This window comes from Silurus meridionalis, chromosome 6, assembly GCF_014805685.1.
Source record: "Silurus meridionalis isolate SWU-2019-XX chromosome 6, ASM1480568v1, whole genome shotgun sequence".
NCBI lineage: Eukaryota > Metazoa > Chordata > Actinopteri > Siluriformes > Siluridae > Silurus > Silurus meridionalis.
The window spans coordinates 33,794,298-33,816,384 of NC_060889.1; the positions used below are offsets into that span (position 1 = coordinate 33,794,298).

At 36.4% G+C, this 22,087-nt stretch overlaps 2 protein-coding genes across 3 annotated transcripts in view; one reads left to right on the forward strand and one right to left on the reverse strand.

Moving 5' to 3' along the window:
* Positions 1–22,087, forward strand: part of LOC124386907 (carcinoembryonic antigen-related cell adhesion molecule 5-like) — a 403,644-nt gene that overhangs the window by 147,507 nt on the left and 234,050 nt on the right. The gene's annotated exons all lie outside the window — the stretch shown is intronic.
* LOC124386910 (low affinity immunoglobulin gamma Fc region receptor II-like) overlaps positions 3,482–22,087 on the reverse strand; it is a 110,378-nt gene continuing 91,772 nt past the window's right edge. The window contains exons 1-13 of one of the 2 annotated variants that reach the window (XM_046850957.1): positions 14,930–14,965; positions 14,689–14,771; positions 14,481–14,560; positions 14,099–14,380; positions 11,066–11,395; positions 9,421–9,696; positions 6,750–6,998; positions 6,529–6,660; positions 5,918–6,010; positions 5,551–5,625; positions 5,328–5,417; positions 4,765–4,820; positions 3,482–4,348 (exon numbers count right to left, since the gene is read on the reverse strand). In XM_046850957.1, the coding sequence (XP_046706913.1) occupies positions 4,346–4,348; positions 4,765–4,820; positions 5,328–5,417; positions 5,551–5,625; positions 5,918–6,010; positions 6,529–6,660; positions 6,750–6,998; positions 9,421–9,696; positions 11,066–11,228 (1,137 nt within the window). In that variant the 5' untranslated portion in view covers positions 11,229–11,395; positions 14,099–14,380; positions 14,481–14,560; positions 14,689–14,771; positions 14,930–14,965 and the 3' untranslated portion in view covers positions 3,482–4,345. Of the gene's footprint in view, positions 4,349–4,764; positions 4,821–5,327; positions 5,418–5,550; positions 5,626–5,917; positions 6,011–6,528; positions 6,661–6,749; positions 6,999–9,420; positions 9,697–11,065; positions 11,396–14,098; positions 14,381–14,480; positions 14,772–14,929; positions 14,966–22,087 lie in introns of those variants that run through there. The other variant, XM_046850956.1, reaches the window with a different exon arrangement.

Genomic DNA, 22,087 nt, shown 5'->3' on the forward strand with positions numbered 1-22,087 from the left:
ATGTTAAGTTATTTTATCCTTCCTGTCATCTAATCCAGTCTGGCCATTATCCTCTGACCTCTCTCATTTACTATGTTTCTTTGTGTGTGTGTGTGTGTGTGTGTGTGTGTGTGTGTGTGTGTGTGTGTGTGTGTGTGTGTGTGTGTGTGTGTGTGTGTGTGTGTGTGTGTATGTAAAATCTACATAGACTGTTGTGTGTGAACCAGTGCCATTTGGATCCCGCTACATGTATGGAGTTTGACATTGGACCTCCTGGAGTGTTTAAAGGCTCTGGCATGGAGAAGCTGGTGCTGGATCTGTGATGATCACAAATGCTGAGCTTATAAAACTAGGAGCTACTAACCATATAGACTGTATAAGACTGCAAAAAGAACATCACTTTTAATCTTATACTCCAGTGCTCATGTTAGTTCTCACTGTCCAGTGTTCTGTATTGTTGAAGATTTATGATCAAACTCTTGATGTCACCCAACTGATGATGGGTTCCTCTTTTGAGTCTGGTTCCTGTCAAGGTTTCTTCCTCATAACATCTAAGGGAGTTTTAGACATCATAATGAATGATGATATACTGATTTTAATCCTTTTACAATCATTGATCTTACAGTCTTAAATGTCTTTAGGTGAAAAATGGAAAGAAGAACTACCACATCTGAGTCAATTTTAGGTAACATTTAAATTATTTCTCTCTTTGTATGTGTTTGTGTTTGTGTGTGTGTGTGTGTGTGTGTGTGTGTGTGTGTGTGTGTGTGTATGAGATCTACATAGACTGTTGTGTGTGAACCAGTGCCATTTGGATCCCGCTACATGTATGGAGTTTGACATTGGACCTCCTGGAGTGTTTAAAGGCTCTGGCATGGAGAAGCTGGTGCTGGATCTGTGATGATCACAAATGCTGAGCTTATAAAACTAGGAGCTACTAACCATATAGACTGTATAAGACTGCAAAAAGAACATCACTTTTAATCTTATACTCCAGTGCTCATGTTAGTTCTCACTGTCCAGTGTTCTGTATTGTTGAAGATTTATGATCAAACTCTTGATGTCACCCAACTGATGATGGGTTCCTCTTTTGAGTCTGGTTCCTGTCAAGGTTTCTTCCTCATAACATCTAAGGGAGTTTTAGACATCATAATGAATGATGATATACTGATTTTAATCCTTTTACAATCATTGATCTTAAAGTCTTAAATGTCTTTAGGTGAAAAATGGAAAGAAGAACTACCACATCTGAGTCAATTTTAGGTAACATTTAAATTATTTCTCTCTTTGTATGTGTTTGTGTTTGTGTGTGTGTGTGTGTGTGTGTGTGTGTGTGTGTGTGTGTGTGTATGAGATCAAAGGAAGTGATAAGGCTTTAACACTCAGTTAGTCATTAGAGGGACAGGATGGAGTTCAGTCCACTCACTGTGATGTTCTGTGAGTAAATGTTCTCTTTGTGCCTTTATTAAAGTGTGTAGTGGAGTATAATGTTATTCATCTGCAGTTTAAATATTCTGAGTGAGGAGTTAATTGTGTGATTAGGACATTGTTTGAACTTCAGCAAACCTGCTCAAGTGGATCAGTGGATCCATATGTGTTATGTGACAGGTTCGGTTTGAAGTGTAACTCTAGGTAACTAAGGAGGTTTTACAGTACAACATCTACATTATTCAGAGGATTTAAATATACTAATGAGTGTAAATGAATCTGTATTGTTGAAATATGTACCTCATCTTCAGTGTCCTGAATCAATGAGCAAACTGGGATCCTCATCTTACACTCAATAATACTGCTGGATCCAGTGATCTGCATTGAAGGAAACACTTTATTTCTCACATAGGATTAATAAAGTGTTTCCTTCAATGCAGATCACTGGATCCAGCAGTATTATTGAGTGTAAGATGAGGATCCCAGTGCTTTATAAAGTGAAATGCAAGGTTTCATTTTTAAACTCTGCTAGATAACTTCCTCATCACTGCATTTCTTCCCAGTCCTGTAGAGGAATTAAATAGTCTGATTTAGGGGGGTGTAAATTTCTCCAGGCTGATTAAACTGGATTACCTGCACTTGACTGGAAGATTATTTAAATCCAGTATGCATCTGTTCTTCCTTCTTCTTTATGGGAAAACAAAAAACACACAAAAAAAGAAACACCACCTACTGTTCATCACCAAAACCTGCATACAAAATAGAACACGTGACCAGAGTTAAACACAACATATATATTTTAGCTCGCTAAAGTAAATATAGTGAACACTTTGTTATCAAGGAAAGAAGTAGAGCCCATGGTTGAAAAGTAAAACCTACGTCTTTGTTGCCCTCTAGTGGTAACTACAAGTACATTTTTCATAATTTCCGCTAGTAATTAATTTTTATGAAAAGTATCTTTTAATTCACCTGATCTTCTTTCAGTCTGCTCACACTCTATATTTAAAAGAGTGTCTACATACCTGAATGTTTTCAAATGGAGATCATTCACTTAATGTAAAATAAATATCTACTTGTTTGGTTTTGTTTTTGTCTAGTTTAGTTTTGTCATCCGCTCTTCTCTGTTGGTACAGTCCTGTCAGCCTAAAGCCTGGATTGTGAAATAAAATGGTTGAGGGGTTAAAAGAAATGAAAAAAAAAAAAAAAAAACATAAAAACTGATAATATATTTTATGATTTATTTTAGCAAAGTTTTTGGCCATATTGTTACCAAACTAAATATTAATAATGTATTTAATATTCACAGAATAAATATTTGACATTCTTTTAATGTTTTCTTCTAATGTTGCATAATTACTTCTACCCAAGAAGGTTTTGCTGTAGATGTAGAAAATGCAGTATTATATACAGTATTGTGGAGTGAATAAGTGAATGTAATTTGTGCTTCATGGTGTGATGTGAGAGATGAAGAGGGATGATTTTTCTCTATATTACAGGATCTGTATGCAGTTTCCTCATGTTTATTTCATTCAGGTTTGTTAGGTGTGTATGGAGGTGTGGAGCTGCTTTATCCTGCTCATGGCTGTGATCAATATAGAGTTTAATCCCAGGAGCAGTGGATGAGTCCATTACAGGAGACCATACACACACAGTACATACATACATACATACAGTACATTTATACACACATACATTTCATTCATACACACACACAGTACAATTATACACACATACAGTACATTCATACACACAAAGAGTACATTCATACACACTCATTCACAATACCTAGTTCAGACATTTAGAGAAGCCAGTCCACCTTTCTGACTGTTTTTTAAAAAGTGAAAGAGATCCACATATGGAGAACATGTCCAGCTCTATTTAGACAGCAGCCTGAGCTCAGGATCAAACAGGAACTCTGAGATGGCAACAAGACCCACTGCACCACCATCAACCCCTTAAATCAGCAGTCTATAATTTATGCACCTCATCACCTTCCAAACATCTCCATATATAAATATATAGATTTATTTAGAGAGAGAAAAACTTGAACCTGAACGAGTGACTGGTTAAATGATTTTATTTAATGTCTGAAATTGAAAATATAATAAACTTTAAAAAAAACAGGTGAAAGAAAATTATAGAGAAATTGAATTTACTTTAAATCTACTCAGTGACTACATGGTACATACATTATTAAGTAAGTAAATATAAACTACTACTAATCATGAAGTCTATTTATAAGATAAAAATTTAACTTTTCAAAAAATAGTTACACAAGGACCTTCATGCATTCCTGATGTTCTTTGAAACACTGTTCAAGTTTGAGACATTCAAATTTCTTAATGCATTTACTAGAGTCTTCATAATACAAGCTGAAGTTACTAATTCAAAAGAAGATTCTGTTCATATAAATTTTATTTGTAATTCATTCTGCATAGCTGTAAAATTTAATCAGAGAAATGTGAATTTTTGCGTCTGTACTGAACTGTTCAGGTCTGAACTGATCTTTACTGTTGTTCCATTTCACCATTCTGGATGAACTGGAAGCACAGATACTGTAGATCAACTATTCAAATGCAAACTTAAAATAAACATTTTTAATGCATCACTTCAGCAATTTTTTTTTAGTCACAGTGTCTGGTTTTATGTGACTTTTCAGCAGGTCCAATTCTCCTCGAAACTCGTTCTAATCAGGGCATAAAATCCAGCTGGTGGTTTGGTAGATCATTAAAATTTTTTAGAATGACTTGAACCATCTTTTAAATCTCTGTGGTTTACACAAATCTCCAGGAACATTCTGATATTGTGGGAATGGTTGATGTGAGCAAGTTCATAGATCAAAGAATTTGAAACATTTCACATCTGAAAATTTTAGGAAAAACAGAAGACAAAGACAACTCAGTTTCTGTAGCTTCATCAGTGTAGAGAGACACACGGCTCACTGCAGAGAGAGGAGATGCATAAGGTTGCATTGATATGGTTAGAAATCCATTTCTCCTGTTATTACTATCAATGATGGTAGAAAATTTACTGAACAGTTTGGAAGCATATCACAGACTAAAGCAGCAAATTAGTATGTAATGTTGTTTGTATTTTTAAACATATGGCATTCAGTTAACCAAGTAGAATAAAATGAGTGAAGTTGTGAAGGAAGCTAAAATAACACGTATGAACCGTTCAGACCATCACAGGCTTTAAGAAGGTTTTGTGAATATTGATTTTTGTGTTTATGAAAATTGTAATGTTTTTGCAGTTTCTGCTTGTGGCCCAAATTCATCCCACTGTCCCTTTAAACCTATTTCTTACTTCATGGTGTGTGGATTGTCTTTAAAGCTTAATAAATATGATGAGTTTTACCTTCATGTTATGATGCAGCTCTGAGTAAACAGTATCATCACCCACTCTGCTCTTTTCTAGTTGTGAAAAAGAAACAAATTGTTAGTTAATATTCTAAAAACCTACAGTTCATCTACAGCACTGTTCAATTCTCAACTCTGATTGGTCAGCTACATTTTAGTACATTATTGTTTCTATATTAACAGCTTGTCCACATGGAATTGAAAGAGAAATAGTTTCCTGTATTTTGTTCCTATTAATATAGAGAGAAAAAAGAGATGCATAAACAATGACTGTTTAAAGCTGCTATATTGAAAGTGAGAACAGGAACTTGATTTTGTATAATTCCCCCATATTGAATGTAACTATATGTAATTTAAAAAAAAAATACTTAATGTTATATAATCTTAAACATGTAGTGACTAATATTGTCGGTGATAAAAGGAGAATAAAACACTTGACATGCTGTTATAGAAAAATGAAAACTCCACTACTTTACATGATCATGTTGTGTATCTTTTCTTTCTAACAGCATCAAACAGAGTGTTTTATTTATTACATCATTACATAAAATTCTTTATTACCTCTACCTTGTGCTCTCTTTACTTTTTTCATAGGTTTTAGTTGAATCTCAGCATATGTCACATCATTCATGCCGAGTTGAGCATCAACACCTGCAGAAGCAGAGAACAAAACCATCTCAATGATCTTTAGGAGTATAATACATGACTGAATGTGATTACTTCCCAGTTTTCTATTTTAATAAATACATTCAATGAGCATAATTTAACATTAAAAACACTCCACCATTCTTCCTGCTTCTCTTCTTCTTCTTCATGACCTGTGCGTAAGTGTCTTCACTGCTCTGAGCTGCAGCTTCACCTGAACACAGTGCAGTGTGTTAATCACTACAGGACACTTCTGAACTTTACTGTATAGAGTTCATCTATAGTTAAGTCTCCAATAGTGAGAGGAAATATCTAAAATAAAATAAATCTACTGTTCCACTCGTATCTGCCTGATCCACTGTCACATTAATGTGTTCATTTCCTATATAAAGAACAAAAAACCTAAATACAATATCTGAAGTGAACATGAAGCTAAATTACAATAAAGTGAGAATTTTCTAAATAAACAGATGCAGAAATAATCAGTCACTGAGACAGAATCTGACCAGTCTGAAGTGGTTTGTGTCCTGACTGAGAGTCTTCAGCTCCTGATCGCCTCTGATTTTGCTCTGATGTCTGACTGGATTTCTGCTGATTTTCTATAAAGAGAAACAGATTCTACATCTGAACAGGGTGTAAATAATAATTTAGCTACACAAAACAGACCTTAAAAGACTCATTAAAGTAGAAACAGTAATAAATTAATTAGAAGGATTAATTAATATAACACATTGCATTTAGTGCATTTACTGTAAAGTCAGATTTTACAACTTCAATATAAAGACAGAATGTAGGAAATAAATAAAAGCACAGATTTCATTATAAAACCAGGTTTAGTATTAAGTTTTAAAGTCAATTAGGATTAAAGCCAGTAGCAAGTTTTGTGTACTATTTTTGTTTAAATGAAATAAATATGCAAATATTATTACAGTACATTTGCTCTTAATAATTAAACAATTATTTTGGGTTTAAGATTTGTATTTTTTTAAAATTAAAAAATGTGGAGTTTACCAAATTACAGCAGGCATCTCTATATTTAAAACATCCAAATATATTTAATTTGTCATTCATTAAATAATGTGTATGTAACTGTTTTAGTCATTTGGAGTTATCAGACCTTTCTTCATTTTGTAGAACCACAGCAGGATCATTAATATCAGCAAAATGATGAACAAAAAGGACAAACTCAGTCCCACAGCCACTCCTACTGTTTCACCACTGGGTCTAGAACCTGAGCTTGAGACAGAGCCTGGACAGAAAGAAGCTTTTAAACACTACAGATATAAACTGCATTATAAAAAGATTTTACAAAGATTGAATTAAAAATAAATTTCTCACGTCTGACTGAGATCCAGCTTCTCGGTGACTCTCCTCTCTCTGGGTGTTTACAGTGGTAGAAACCTTCATCTGACTTTGAGACTTTATGGATGATCATCTCTCCTGTATTCTGGTTCTGGACGACTGATCCATCTTTATAGAAATCAGCTCGGAGGTTTGAGAGATTTGTGTTACGATATAAACAGCGTAGAGTCAGAGGATGTCCCTCAGTCACAGGATGAACAGAACTCTCCAGAATCACACCACCATCTAGAACATAGAAAATTACATTAACAACAGAAATAAATGTTAATCTCTAATTCATGTATAACATACATCACTGTGTATACCTAAAACTTTAACTGTACCTTATAACCTTATAACCTTATAACATATATTGTTAAAACTGAATTATAGTATAATTAGATCCAGTATGGTCATTCTTAGGTAGACAAAATCTATTTATCTACTTGCTAGATGGATGGAAGGATGGATGAATAGATGAATGTGAGACAGCAGTGTTCTAAAAGTGTGTGTAGAGTAGAGTAAAGTGATGTTTGTAGAACAAAAAAAAATGCCCTGAACATATGGTTCTTGTACAAATGGCCTTGTATCTCCTTGTGAATTAAAGGAATTTAAACAACTTGTGATTAATATTGAAGTAATATTGGTGTTGTTTGCTCTACACAGAGATCTACTGTGGTGAAAATGCTCAATGGATGACTAATACTAACATACAGTTGTGTTCAAAATTATTCAACCCCCAATGCTGTAAATGGTTTTAGGGAATTTAGTGTACATTTGTAATTGTATTCAGAATGAAATCCTACAAGGACTTCTTAAAGAACCATATGCAACTAAAATTACATCAATTAGTTTTGTAATACGGTAGTAAATGTTTCTTTTGTGAATTCTTCATTGACATAATTATTCAACCCCTTAAAGACTACCACTCTGAAGAACAGAGGTTCAATGAAGTGTTTTCAATCAGGTATTGAAAACACCTGTGGATATCAGGGAGCAGCAATAAAGCCTAATAAGCACCAATTAGGCAGCTTTAAAATGACTGTGATACTCAGCTCCTTCTAGACATTTACTGGTGTGGTTACAAACATGGTGAGGTCAAGAGAATGGTCCAGAAAGACAAGAGAACAGGTGATTACTCTTCACAGGAAGGGCAATGGCTATAAGAAGATTGCAAAGATGTTAAACATACCAAGAGACACCATAGGAAGCATCATTCGCAAATTCAAGGCAAAGGGCACTGTTGAAACGCTACCTGGTCATGGCAGAAAGAAGATGCTGACTTCGACTGCTGTGCGCTACCTGAAGCGTAGAGTGGAGAAAAGTCCCTGTGTGACTGCTGAGGAACTGAGAAAAGATTTGTCAGATGTGGGTACTGAAGTTTCTGCTCAGACAATACGGCGCACCCTGCGTAATGAAGGCCTCCATGCCAGAACTCCCAGGCGCACCCCCTTGCTGTCCCCAAAGAATAAGAAGAGTCGACTGCAGTATGCCAAAAGTCATGTGGACAAACCACAGAAGTTTTGGGATAGTGTTCTGTGGACTGATGAAACAAAATTAGAACTGTTTGGGCCCATGGATCAACGCTATGTTTGGAGGAGGAAGAACAAGGCCTATGAAGAAAAGAACACCTTGCCTACTGTGAAGCATGGCGGGGGGTCAATCATGCTTTGGGGCTGTTTTGCTTCTGCAGGTACTGGGAAGCTTCAGCGTGTGCAAGGTATCATGAATTCTCTTCAGTACCAGGAGATATTGGATGACAATGTGATGCAGTCCGTCACAAACCTGAGGCTTGGAAAACGTTGGACCTTTCAACAGGACAATGATCCCAAGCATACCTCCAAGTCCACTAGAGCATGGTTGCAGATTAAAGGCTGGAACATTTTGAAGTGGCCATCGCAGTCACCAGACTTAAATCCGATTGAGAACCTCTGGTGGGACTTAAAGAAAGCAGTTGCAGTGCAAGCCTAAGAATGTGACTGAACTGGAGGCTTTTGCCCATGATGAATGGGCGAAGATACCCGTAGATCGCTGCAAGACACTTGTGTCAAGCTATGCTTCACGTTTAAAAGCTGTTATAACTGTAAAGGATGTTGTACTAAGTACTAAGATTGAATGTCACTTGGGGGTTGAATAAAACTGATAATGATGTGAGCTCAGAAAAGACATTTGTGGTTATTTCATTATAAATGTTATGTTATATTTGTCTGACCTACACGTGCCTCTTTGATTTAATTGTAAGCAGGATGACTGAATGATAATAATCAATGTCAAACTGACCAAAACAATCAATTTCAGTGGGGGTTGAATAATTTTGAACACAACTGTATGATTGATAGATGACAGAAATAAAAAATGGAAGTATTTCACAATTAATGATGGAAAAAAGCAGACTGCAAACTGTTCTGTGTAAAAGCTATATTTTATCAGTACAGTAATCAGCATCTTTTAAAGATTAACAAAACACATTATGCTGTTAATATAAAATGTCTATCAGAGTCTGTGTGGGGCAGCACTACTGAGTGCTGAAAAAAAATATTCAGCTATTTGTCAGAATGGAGGAGTAAAGAGAGTGCAGAAAAAAAAAAAAAACGTCTTTATGTTCTAAATATTGTCTTGAGAAAATTATCTGTCTCTTTAACAGTAAACACACTACATGAAGACTCACCATGAACTGTGATGTTGACAGGATTACTGTTTTCTCCAGATTCAGACTCACACCAGTAAACTCCAGTGTAGGATGTGGAGAGGAAGCTGATGTTACATGTAGATCCTGTAACTGATCCCCACTGTGAACAATCTAACACTCCTTCACTGTCTGTGTATCGTCTCACTGTCCATCCAGTAGAGTTACTCTGGTCCTCGCAGCTCAGTGAGAGAGAGTCATTAGTAAAGTGTTGAATTCTGTTGGGACTGATGATCAGAGACACTGGAGGAGATTCACCTTCAACACAGAAAATAGTAATTTAATTAAACATTTTACAATGTTGCATTGGATAAATAAATTGCTATATAAAAAACTTTACATGCAATATATATATATATATATATATATATATATATATATATATATATATATATATATATATATATATACACATTAGTCCTGTTTAGAGTGTTGCCTCATTTTTGTCTGTTGGTTCTTAGTTTTATAATTTTTTTTAATGATGATTCGTTTGATACTCATTAGATTTTTTTACAACTTTTTATTTGCATTATTTCTGTACCTGCATCTACTGTATTTTGTTGTGGTTGTTCTAACTATCTGTTTTGATCTGACTTTTTTATATATATATATATATATATATATATATATATATATATATATATATATATATATATACCGCCACTTTATTAGGTACACCTGTCCAACTGCTCGTTAACGCAAAATTGGCAGCAACTCAAAGCATTTAGGCATGTAGACATGGTCAAGACGATCTGCTGAGTTCAAACTGAGCAAAATTGGCAGCAACTCAATGCATTTAGGCATGTAGACATGGTCAAGACGATCTGCTGAGTTCAAACTCAAAACGTTGCCTGGTCTGATGAGTCTCGAATTCTGCTGCAACATTTAGATGGTAGGGTCAGAATTTGGCGTCAACAACATGAAAGAATGGATCCATCCTGCCTTGTATCAACGTTTCAGGCTGGTGGTGGTGGTGGTGTAATGGTGTGGGGGATATTTTCATGGCACACTTTGGGCCCATTAGTACCAATTGAGCATTGTGTCAATGCCACAACCTACCTGAGTATTGTTGCTGACCATGTTTATCCCTTTATGACCACAGTGTACCCATCTTCTGATGGCTACTTCCAGCAGGACAATAAGTTCACTGTACTCAAATGGCCTCCACAGTCACCAGATCTCAATCCAATAGAGCACATTTGGGATGTGGTGGAACGGGAGATTCGCATCATTGATGTGCAGCCGACAAATCTGCAGCAACTGCGTGATGCTATACTGTAAATATGGACCAAAATCTCTGAGGAATGTTTAAAGTACCTTGTTGAATCTATGCCACGAATAATTAAGGCAGTTCTGAAGGCAAAAGGGCGTCCAACCCGGTACTAGTAAGGTGTACCTAATAAAGTGGCCAGTGAGTGTATATAGATAGATATAGAGTATATAGAGACTTACAGGGGAACACAATAGAACATCATGATGATAAGCCTCTACCAGAGTTTAGGGCTTTTTTAAAGACTTATACTGCATATATAATATTAACATATTCATATTTAACTGTTGCATAAAGCTGCTATTTTATTCACACTTTTGTATTCTACACTTCAACCCAACAGTTAATGTTCCTTACCAGGGATCCATAGAGGCTGTGGATTGCTGTACAGTGTGTGACTGACTGGTTCTCCTCTCTCTCCTCTACACACATAAACTCCTGTGTGATGAAGAGCAGAAGGACTGAGTGTGTAGGAGCCTCCAGATCCTCTGCTGCTGTCTGAGAGAAGCTCCACATACATGATATAGTCAGTATTTTAAATTTGAGTTACACCGTCTCTGTAGGAAACAACTGTGTACCAGCTGAATGTCCAGTCTGTAGAGGAGTCTGTAACCTCACAGCTTAGAGTCGCTGAGTCTCCTTCAGTCAGCCAGTTCTGTGGAGATACACTTAGTACTGATGGTCTCTCTGTTACACAGGAAATATGCTGAAGTAAGAAACTTTTAATGAATTATGACATATGAAAAAATTAATATATTCTCGTGATGTGGCCAGTGTAACTGTAATTTATCAGCAGTCATGTTCTTTAATAATCCCTTTAAACTATGTAAATTAAAGTAAACTAAGCCATGTTTATCTACAAAATAAATATACACTATGAAAACAGCACATCTTAGTAAAAGTAATAAATAAACATTAGTTAATTCTCCAAAAAACTTTGATGCCACTCATTAGAATTACTTTTAATTAACTTAAATCAAATATTTTATATTTTAAGTGAATTTGTTTCACATTTCAAGTACTGTTTAGAAAAAGTTACAGATACTAACTATGGAAAAAATACTACTATTACATGTAGTTAAGTGAGTGCAAATGTCCTTTATTAGATATATTGTTAAATCAAAATTTTCCCACAAAATCATAGACTTTATTAGTAACACAGTTTCACTGTGAATTACAACAACAATAACTATATAAATAAAAAATGCTACATTATTACATTAGGGGGTAGTTTTAGTACTACGGTAATATATATATATATTTTTTTTATTAATGCATTTATTTATTTCAGCATAAAGCTTATAGCACGATGGACCAAAAAAAATGTTTTATCACGGGCACAAGATTCGAACCGCAGTAAATCGGGGGATTACTCTATTTTCTGTTCTTAATTATAATACATTTGTCATTAACTCTTCTGACTTAACTACAGTTTCTGTCTAGAGTTCAGGTGTTACACACGTACAGCCATGTTCTAAGTATTTGTTAGGCGGCATGATGGAGGTGGAAGCCGAATCACCAGCAAACAGAGTTTATTCACAAAAGGAAAAGCCAACACTAACACACGCAGTGAAAAGGTTAATCCGGTGGTGCGCTTTGGGAGTGTGGCCCACAAAGTCCCGAACTGACGAGAGGCAGTTTGTAAATATTATCCAAAGGGGGTGAGCGAGCGAGGAAGTGCAGCGCTGGGCAGCAACAGAAAAACGTAGCTTAAGCAGCGGGTGCATAGAAAGCAGTACCATATATATATATATATATATATAAAATGCAAAGCTACATACTGAGTTTAACTATCTTTAATTTAGACATTGAAATGTTTATAGCAGCTGCAGGTAGAGGAGATTTCTCCTCTAAACAAATTTACTCATGCTGGGTGAAAAAAAAAACAACAACAAAAAACAAACAAAAACAAAACAAACTAAATAAAACAACATTTAAAAAATTAAAATTTGTATTGTATTTTGCAGATGACAAGGTGGCAAACCATTTTTGTTTAATATGATCTTGTATAATATTTAAAATATATATGCATAAATTAAATATACACTGAAAACAAGCGTTTGAACGCAGTAAAGCCGCAGTAAATCATGTTTAAAGACAGACAGTTACTGTTGTAGTATACAGTACAAAAAAATAATAATTATAAATATTTATTGGTGTTTCAAGTCACGAAGGAACAGATCCAGTGTGACTTTCCGAAGTTACAAACACACAGTTTACACAATAGCATGAGCAGAAAATTTGGGGTAATTGGGTCTAAGTCTGCTACATTGGAGGAGAATAACCTACAGGTTTGCTATGAGGATCTCGATAAGTACTGTTTGGAGAACTTCTTCTGTTACTGTTTGTGCACCTACTACTGTACAGAGGGCATTTTAAGAGATTGGCTCTCTCTTTCCCAGCTGCCACCAAAGTGAGGGACATCAGGTGGGTTGAACTGAAATTCAGTATTTTGTTTGCCGAGATGCCGTTGAAGTTCGTGGCTGCAATTTGTTAAGGGATCTCTTAATTCTCTCTCTCCTCCCTGGAAGTTAGTGCCCTGGTCACATATAAGTTCTGAGGGGGTGCCTCTGCGTGCTATAAATCTCCTCAGAGCCATGAGGATGGAACCAGTGTCTATAGCTGTGAGGAGCTCTATGTGTACACAACGAGTTGTAAGACACTTAAAGATTATTCAATATCTTTTTCTCCAGGCATCTGTCTATTCTGATTTGGAAAGGCCCAAAACAATCCATACCAGTACAGTAAAAGGGTGGTTTGTGGAGTCTCAAGCGTGCTGGAAGAAGGTCAGACATTTTAGGAGTCTCAGGTTTAGCCTTCCACTTATGACATTCCATGCATTCATTAAACATACAGTTTTCACATGATGAGGATGCTACAGTTTTTGCTCACCATGCTGATGTTTTGCCTTCAACTATGACTCCAGTGTGTTTTATGTGCTTGTGCATCACTGTGGTACTTCCATCCCACACAAACTCCGCTTTGAATAATTTGCAGGTTTTACAGTCTTACAGCATTTTAATATAAAATGCTCCTATGCCTTGGATGACATGGGAGCAAACTTCTTTCTACTGCAGGTTGATTCTGTACTTTTTTCTGCAGTCATTTAGTCATTCAGCCAGTAGCATTATCCTTGCCGTTAAACTAACCCATAACTTGAGCAGCCCAACTTATCATAACTGCATTCGTTGACAACAAATAATTTATTTTATCGTTTAGTTATTGCAGCCCTAATTGGATCTCACCAGCCACAAATGAAAAATGCCTTATCTATTTATAGATACAATTCTAGATGGATGCATATTTCTCTCTAATATGTTAAACATATTGTAAATATTGTATACTTTTTTATAGCAAATAAGAATTGACAAGAGAAAATCATGGCTATACCTTTTGCTGTAATGCTCACAGGATCACTGAGATCAGTGTGATAATGTTTTGACTTGTAGTTTATCCTGTGTGCGCGACATTGGTACACTGTTTCTCCTGCATTTTTTGCTCTCACTTTAAGTATGTTTGAATGTTCAGTGTTCTGATGCTGTGAATTCTCAGGTTTTTTGTACCACTGAAACTCCCATCCAGTCCCCTGCTGCAGCTCACAGATCAGAGTGACGGTGTCTCCAGTGTAAACTAAGCTCTGAGGATTCACTCTCACAGTTGGTTTTGGTTTTCCTGTTCGTATGAAATTATGACTTCACTTTACAATATTAACAGCAGATTCACTAAATTAAGCTCAAAATGTTTACATATAAAGCAAAAAAATCACACTCACCTGATACAATCAATGTAACAGCATTACTGATCTCTGAGCTCTGAGAGTCTTTTCTCTCTCCCCTGCAGGTGTAATTCCCACTCTCAGAGTGTTTAACAGACCAAATTATAACATTTGGCATTATACTGTCTACGGAAATTTGAATTCCATCACCTGTGAAACTGTTTGTATTTTTATACCAGCTGTACGTCAATTGAGAGCCATTCACCTGTACCTCACACCTGAGAATAACAGTCTCTCCAATGAACACATGTCTATCAGGCTTTATGGACACCACAGCTTTATGAGTCCCTGTAAAACATACTGTTATTAACAAATCTGATATAAAGTAATATATAGAATATAAAGTAATTACTAAGGGTACACTACTAATATATTTTTAGTCTGCGTATGAGAACATGTATTTTTTTATACTGTGAAGTGTAAACTTTTTAGCATTAAGAAATCACCTTGAGCCTGGGCCACTAGTAGAATTGAAATCAGCACTAATTAGAAAAGAGAAACAGAACACGAGTTAAATATGGAAAAAATTATTGTCTTAGACCTTTAATGAAAACAGCATGTTAGATACAACAAAACCACAAGAATAAACTTTATTTAGGAAATCTTGACTACTGTTTTTATGATCTCTCTTAATAAATAAAAACTAAATTAAAGAACTAAATATGCCCCACATTTGAATAATATAACAAGTTGTTCACTTGTTCTTTACCTTTACATTTAGGACCAAAATTACAATAGTGTTATATTGTTACATAAACTGTAGTTTCTGTGAAAATGAAGAAAAAAAGAAATGCATAGTGTTTGATTTTCTTTCTATTATTGGTGTCTATGTAAAATAACAATGTTATTTTAAAGTTGTTCCAAAACTTTAGAGTTTACTCTTTTGCTATGAGACCAGAGGTCTGCCACCTTTGCCACCAAAAGAACAATCGTGTCCCCTCTCTTACCAAATAAAATTTAAGGAAACAATTAGTTTTTTAGAATTCAATAAATGTAACACATGTTGCTGTTTAATGCAGATATAAGGCAGTTTCCTAATTGCACCACTAGGTAGCACTAGTGTGGTTTCTATTGAATTTGGATGCTAGAAATGTATACCTTTTTGTCCCTGGCAAGACATTGAGTAGGAGTATTGTTTGCCAATTTCTCACCCTGTATCAAACATGCCATAACAACGGATACCACCCTAACTGTTCTAACAGCAGTGTCTCTACTTCCTGAGAAAGCTGATGAAGGCACAGCTTCCACCACCATGTTACCATGTTTACTGTTTTAACATTCAGATTGGAATTAGTATTAGAATCAGGTTTATTTGTCAAGTCTGTTGACAAACACAATGATTTTGGTTCCAGCTGTTAGTTACAAATGTACAAATATTTATGTCAAAAGTACAGACATAAATAACACTATAAATTTACCTTAGTCTAAACAAGACAAAACAGACAAGACAAGAAAAAACAGACTATACAAGACAATAAAGACAATGTGAGACAATAAAGACAGTACGCGTATTAAATAGGAATACAGATTATATGACAGATCAGTAATGTACATAAAATGTAAGAAATAACAGTATTGTGCATCAGGTATGATGAAGAGTTTACTTTAGAACTTTGTACAATATACAGCAGCAATAGTGTGTGTAACATATACGGTTAACGTGATGACTGACAGATCATATAATGCAGCACATTTACATTTGCAGCATTTAGCAGACGCCTGTGTCTCTCTCCACAAATCTGGGCTTTATGGCAGAGTGGCTAGACGTATATTTACATTTAAAGAATTTATCAGATGCTTTATCCAGAGCAATGTACAAAATAAATGAATAATCAATGAATAAATCAACAATAATTCACTAAATGACAAGTGGCTAAACAAGCATAACAGTCCAGCACTCGGACACAGTTGGGCACAGTTGGTTCAATCTCTCCTGGTCTGGGGTCAGGAATGGAGGATGGTTAATTGCCTGAAGTCTGACAGGTTGTGGGACAAGCGAGGGCACCTTGGGGACGTAACCCACTCTAGGGTGCAGAAAGGCACTTGTCAGGCAATTGACACAATGTCGTTGAGTCCCAAATGGTGCCGGGTTTTTCGCCACAAAGGAGAAAATACACTCTTTCCAGTATTCAGCTAAAACCCCAGCTCCATCCGGTGAGCCAGAATGTCATCTCGATGCCGAACCGCTAATGGGTCTAAATGAGCTAATATCGACCAATCATCAATATATTTGAGGATACAGAGGCCCTGAAGTTTTAGGGGAGCCAAAGCCGCATCGACACACTTGGTGATTTAGATGTAAATGATGTGTACTTTTATAAACCTATCCTCCCTTCTCACAGGAAGCTCCTGAGGTTCGCTTTCTGTAACAAAGGAGGATGGGTAAATGAAAGTACACATCATTTATATCTACTGTGACAAACCATTCTTAGGATCTGATCTGGGACACAACCTGCTTGAGGGTAAGCATCTTGAACCAGAACCTCATCAAAAAGCAGTTCAGCTGACATAGATCTAGGATAGGACGCAACCCACTGTCCTTTTTGGGAACTATTAAGTACTGGCTGTAGAACCCGGACTCTCTGTCTGACCACCATGATGGCTTCCTTTCTCAGGAGAGTGTCTATTTCTTGTTCCAGGACCAGAGCCTGCTTGCTTCTCACCAGAGTGGGAGAGAGCCCATTGAACCAGGGGGGGCGAGACCCAAACTAAATCGTATAGCCTTGCTCTACAGTGTGCAGGATCCAGGGCGCCATGCAGGATCCTGCACAGGGGGAGAGCGCATCCCAATGCACTTACTTTGCACTTGCCAGTATAAAGTGCTGGGAAGGAGTTGTTGCTGCGCCTTACCAGAAGCCCAATGAGAGCGGCACAATACCAAAGATAAGAACACAAAAAATATTTCTCCAAAACTTTAAAATATGTGCTCCAGCAGGAATAACAGTGGCTTTGGTGTAATACAAACTAATTAATAACAAAAACAAAAGCATTGAAATAAATCCTTTTAAAATTCTCCATTGCAAATCACCTGATTTTTAGGATTTTTCTATCTCTTTTAATTTGGCACTGCAGACTTCATGTTCAGTTCAGCAACCTGTCACCTGCAGAAGTTCTCTGATGACTCTGCCATAGTCGCTCTGATCACGGATGATGATGAATACAGGGAGTACAGAGGACTGATTCAGAACTTTGTTGACTGATGCCAACAAAAACTGGTGGTGGATTTCCGCAGGCACAAACACACTATATTACCAGCAGTGAAAATTTGGGGAAAGGACATTGTGAGAGTGGACTCTTACGAATAATTGGGTGTTCATCTGAACAGCAAACTGGACTGGACAAACAACACTGAGGCAATTTATAAGAAAGGGTAGAGATTCCCCTGGACACTGTACAGAAGGTGGGCGAAAGGAGGATGGTAGCATAACTATCATCATTGCTGCAGAACGCCTCTCACCCCCTGTATGAAACAGTTTCATCTCTGAGCAGCTCCTTCAGTGACAGACTGTTACATCCTAAGTGTCTGAAGGAGAGGTACAGAAGGTCTTTTCTCCCTGCTGCTATTAGACTTTACGATCAAAGCTGCTCCCGGTGAACCAGTCACCGTAATACACACTGTTATTATTGTTAAACTGTGCAATAATAACAATAACAAAGTATCTTAAACAACACGTGCAAAAACAGACAAAAAAGTGCAATATTACCTGTGTGCATTATTACCTGCAATACATGCAATACTACCTGCGATACGTGCGTAACAAATTACTAGTAGTCTCTTTTTTCCTTATTTGTATTTATAAATTGTGTTGTGTATATACTGTATACTATAGTATGTATCTATTCTTTTATATATTTGCTTTTATTTTTTTCTTTGCTGCTGTAACAGAGAAATTTCCCCACTGTGGGACGAATAAAGGTATATCTTATCTTATCTAATCCAGTGATACCGATTGTATTCACTGGTCTGGAAGTGGCGAACAAAAGCTTTACTGGGCTGAGACAAGCCAGCTAGCTTCGGGGTTGGCCGATCTCTCCTCACGATGTCTAGCTTTTCTTGAAAATTTATTTTTAAGTATATCTGCGACCAAATGAATTACTCTTCCTCTGTAGGTGTAAAAAAGTCTAACTCAGATGTATTAATGTGTACCGAGCTACGCACGTGTTTTGCCAGTCGAACTTGGCTGTAACAATTTCCCTCTGACCAACCAATCAGAGAACGGAAAATGCTGACGTGAATTAGATTGACATGGCAGAACAGATATCTGATCTGATCTAATTAGTTAAAAAAAATCTAACATCCACATACACATACTGGAAGTAGTGCAGCCAAGAAAAATGCTACAAAATGAATAGAATAAACTGTTGGGAATAAAATAACACAATTTCATGGAATACATATTAGAATTTAGGTTTTAAATGTAGGTCAGTGCTTCTGATAGTGTTTAGGCCAGGAGAGAAAGCTTTGCTGGCCCTGACCACCCATCACTGGTTTTGTACGTCATCTCTTTCACGATATCAACTTTCAATTTCACTTTCAATTTCAATTTCAATTCCAGCTTTAAAATGCCCCAAAAAGCACAACTGTCCTTAAAATGGCCACATTGCAAGGAGTTCAGTGTCCTTTGGTGACCACCTCAATTGCCAGATCTGTTTCCAATCTTTGAGATGTAGGAGAATGAAAATTTCAGAGCACATGCAGCTTAACAAAATCTGCAGGAATTAGATATAAGCAGGGCGAGAATCTCAAAGCCTTCTGTTGGAATTCATAATAATCTTTTAGGTCAACTTTGTGGCACCTCAAACACATTAACAGTTAAAATGTTAACTTAGATCTTGTTTTCACACGTCCAGTTTCACACCTCCTCCACTCATATTATTAAACTGACAGAAACTAAACCACAAGCTCAAACTGCTCTCTGCTACCAGGCCTCTATTAATTACACTAATGAGAAGTGTGTGTTCTGGGTATCTGTGCACTATTCCTTTGCATTTGTGTGGTATTATTGTGTATAAGTTTGAATTTGTTGTATCGAGATGTTTCTCTGCACTGAACATAAAAGTAACAAAGTCAAGTGTAGATCAAGACATTTCCTCAGAAAATCTACTTAATGGAATCATGTTTTTTTTTTTTAAGTCTTCAGTAAGGCCAAGCAGATTCTCACCATAGCAGCTCAAAACAATGCAGTTAATCACAGCATGAACTTCCATTGATGATTTATACAAACACCATCCAGTCATTTCCTTTCAGCAGATCAACAATACAAACTATACTATACTATACAAGACTTTTTTTTTATCTTTTACAATTCTTTATCTGACACAAACCATGTTAAATGCCAGATGATATCAGGTTTGTTAGTTAATTAAATAATTACACTCGCAATCAGAAGTATTCAACCCCCTTACCTTAATAGACAATACAGTGATGTTGATGAAAGATAATGAAAATAAATTAAAAAAAAAAGTTATTTTGACAAAAGAAGTTGACTTAACTTTGAAGTTCAAATTTTGTAAGTTAAAATTGTAAGTCTTGTAACACATGAGCATGTGCAGTATTATTCAACCCCCAGCTTCAGTACCTTGTGGAGTGCCCTTTAGTTTTTATAGCTTCTAACAAGCGTCTTCGATAAGCGCTGACAAGCTTCTTACACCTCTCGATTGGAATCTTTGCCCATTCTTCACATGCAAAAGCCTCTAACTCAGTGATGTTTGACAGCTTCCGGGCTTCACCTGCCTCCTTCAAATCCCACCAAAGATTTTCAATTGGATTTAAATCTGGTGACTGAGAAGGCCACTCCAGGACACTCCAGCATCTTTTCCCCAACCAAGCTTTGGTTGATTTGAAGGTGTGCTTGGGATCATTGTCTTGCTGGAAGATCCAATGGTCACCAAGGTTTAATTTGTCAACAGAAGGCATCACGTTCTTCTTCAAAATGACCTGGTATTTCTGGGAATCCATGATGCCAGGTACACAATCAAGATTGCTAGTTGCCAGATTGCCTGCTGCAGAAAAACAGCCCCACATCATTATTGACCCACCTCTGTGCTTGACCGTGGGGATGGTATTCTTCTGGTCATAAGCCTGACCTTTTGCACGCCAGACATACCGCTGGTCCATATGTCCAAAAAGTTCCAGTTTGGTTTCATCAGTCCATAGAACTGTCTCCCAGAACTCTGTAGTTTTATCCAAATTCCTCCTGGCATATTCTAGTCAACTCCTGATGTTCAGAATCAACCGTCGGCAATGCAGACACAAACGAGGAGGAAAACCCGCACCCCTGAAATATTGAAAACATGTTTACCTTAGTAAAAGTGCGAGAGAGTAGCTACATTATGAGGTGTCTTCTGTGTCTGCCAAAGCAAACGGACATTTCAGCATTCAAAAACTCAATGTCTAACTTGAGGAAACATGTAGCGGTAAGTTTCCAAAATGTATTTATTTATTTATTTTTTGCTATAGATAGGCGCATGTTTGTCTTTTAGGTTACATATGACAGAGCTCTCAAGTCTTCACCGTGAGACACATTTCAGTCAGTTCACACGCTCACACCTTGTATTTCTTATGCTGAGAAGTAAGGGAGAACTTTTCCTGCTATATACAATTGAATTAATGGACGAGGCGCAGGCATACACAGAGCAGTTTTGTCGAGTTCAGCTGTTTCGAGTTTTTATGTGTTCAACTTTACTCAGCGCCGCAAGAGCCGACAAACAGATGACATCAGACGTGTCGTTTCTTGCAGCGCCGAACACACATATTTAAAGGAATAGTTCAATCAAAATCATTTACTCACTCTCATTATGTTACAAACCTGTATGCATTTCTTTGTTCTGATGAACATGAAGGAAGATATTTTGAGAAACAAAAACAGCTTTGCAACCAGAAGCTTTATCTTACCTGAAACTAAGGAAAGTACTAGAGGCTTCCTGAAATTAATTAAAGGAGTAGCAATGTATTTCATTATTATTGCCCTTTCATCAAGGCATCAAATGTGCAACAATCACAACACAAAAGACCATAAGCTGAAATGTGTAGCCTACTATCTCTCTCTCACTCTCTCTCACAAACAGACACAGACAGACAGACACACACACACCTACACCCACACACCCACACACACACAGACATTGTAACAAACGTATAAATGTATTTGTTCTGAAGAACACGAAGGAAGATATTTTGAGGAATGTTTGTAACCAAACCAATCATGAGCATCATTCACTTCCATAGTAGGAAAAAAGAATACTATAAAAGTGAATGGGGCTCATTATTGGTTTGTTTACAAACAATATGTAAAATTAAACTGTTACCAAAACCTGAGGGTGCAGAGGGGATGCTGCTGCAAGTACCTGAGTGGCCCTGACTTTAATGAACCCTCTGTGGAAACAATCTGTGAGGCTACAGGGAGATCAAGATATTAAAAGACTTATGACATCAAATTTGTATCATATATATATATATATATATATATATATATATATATATATATATATATATATATATATATATATATATATATATATATATATATGATACAAATTTGATAGAAACCTTGCAACCTCATACAGTAATGACAAGGAACACGTTATGCACAAAAATGCAAAAA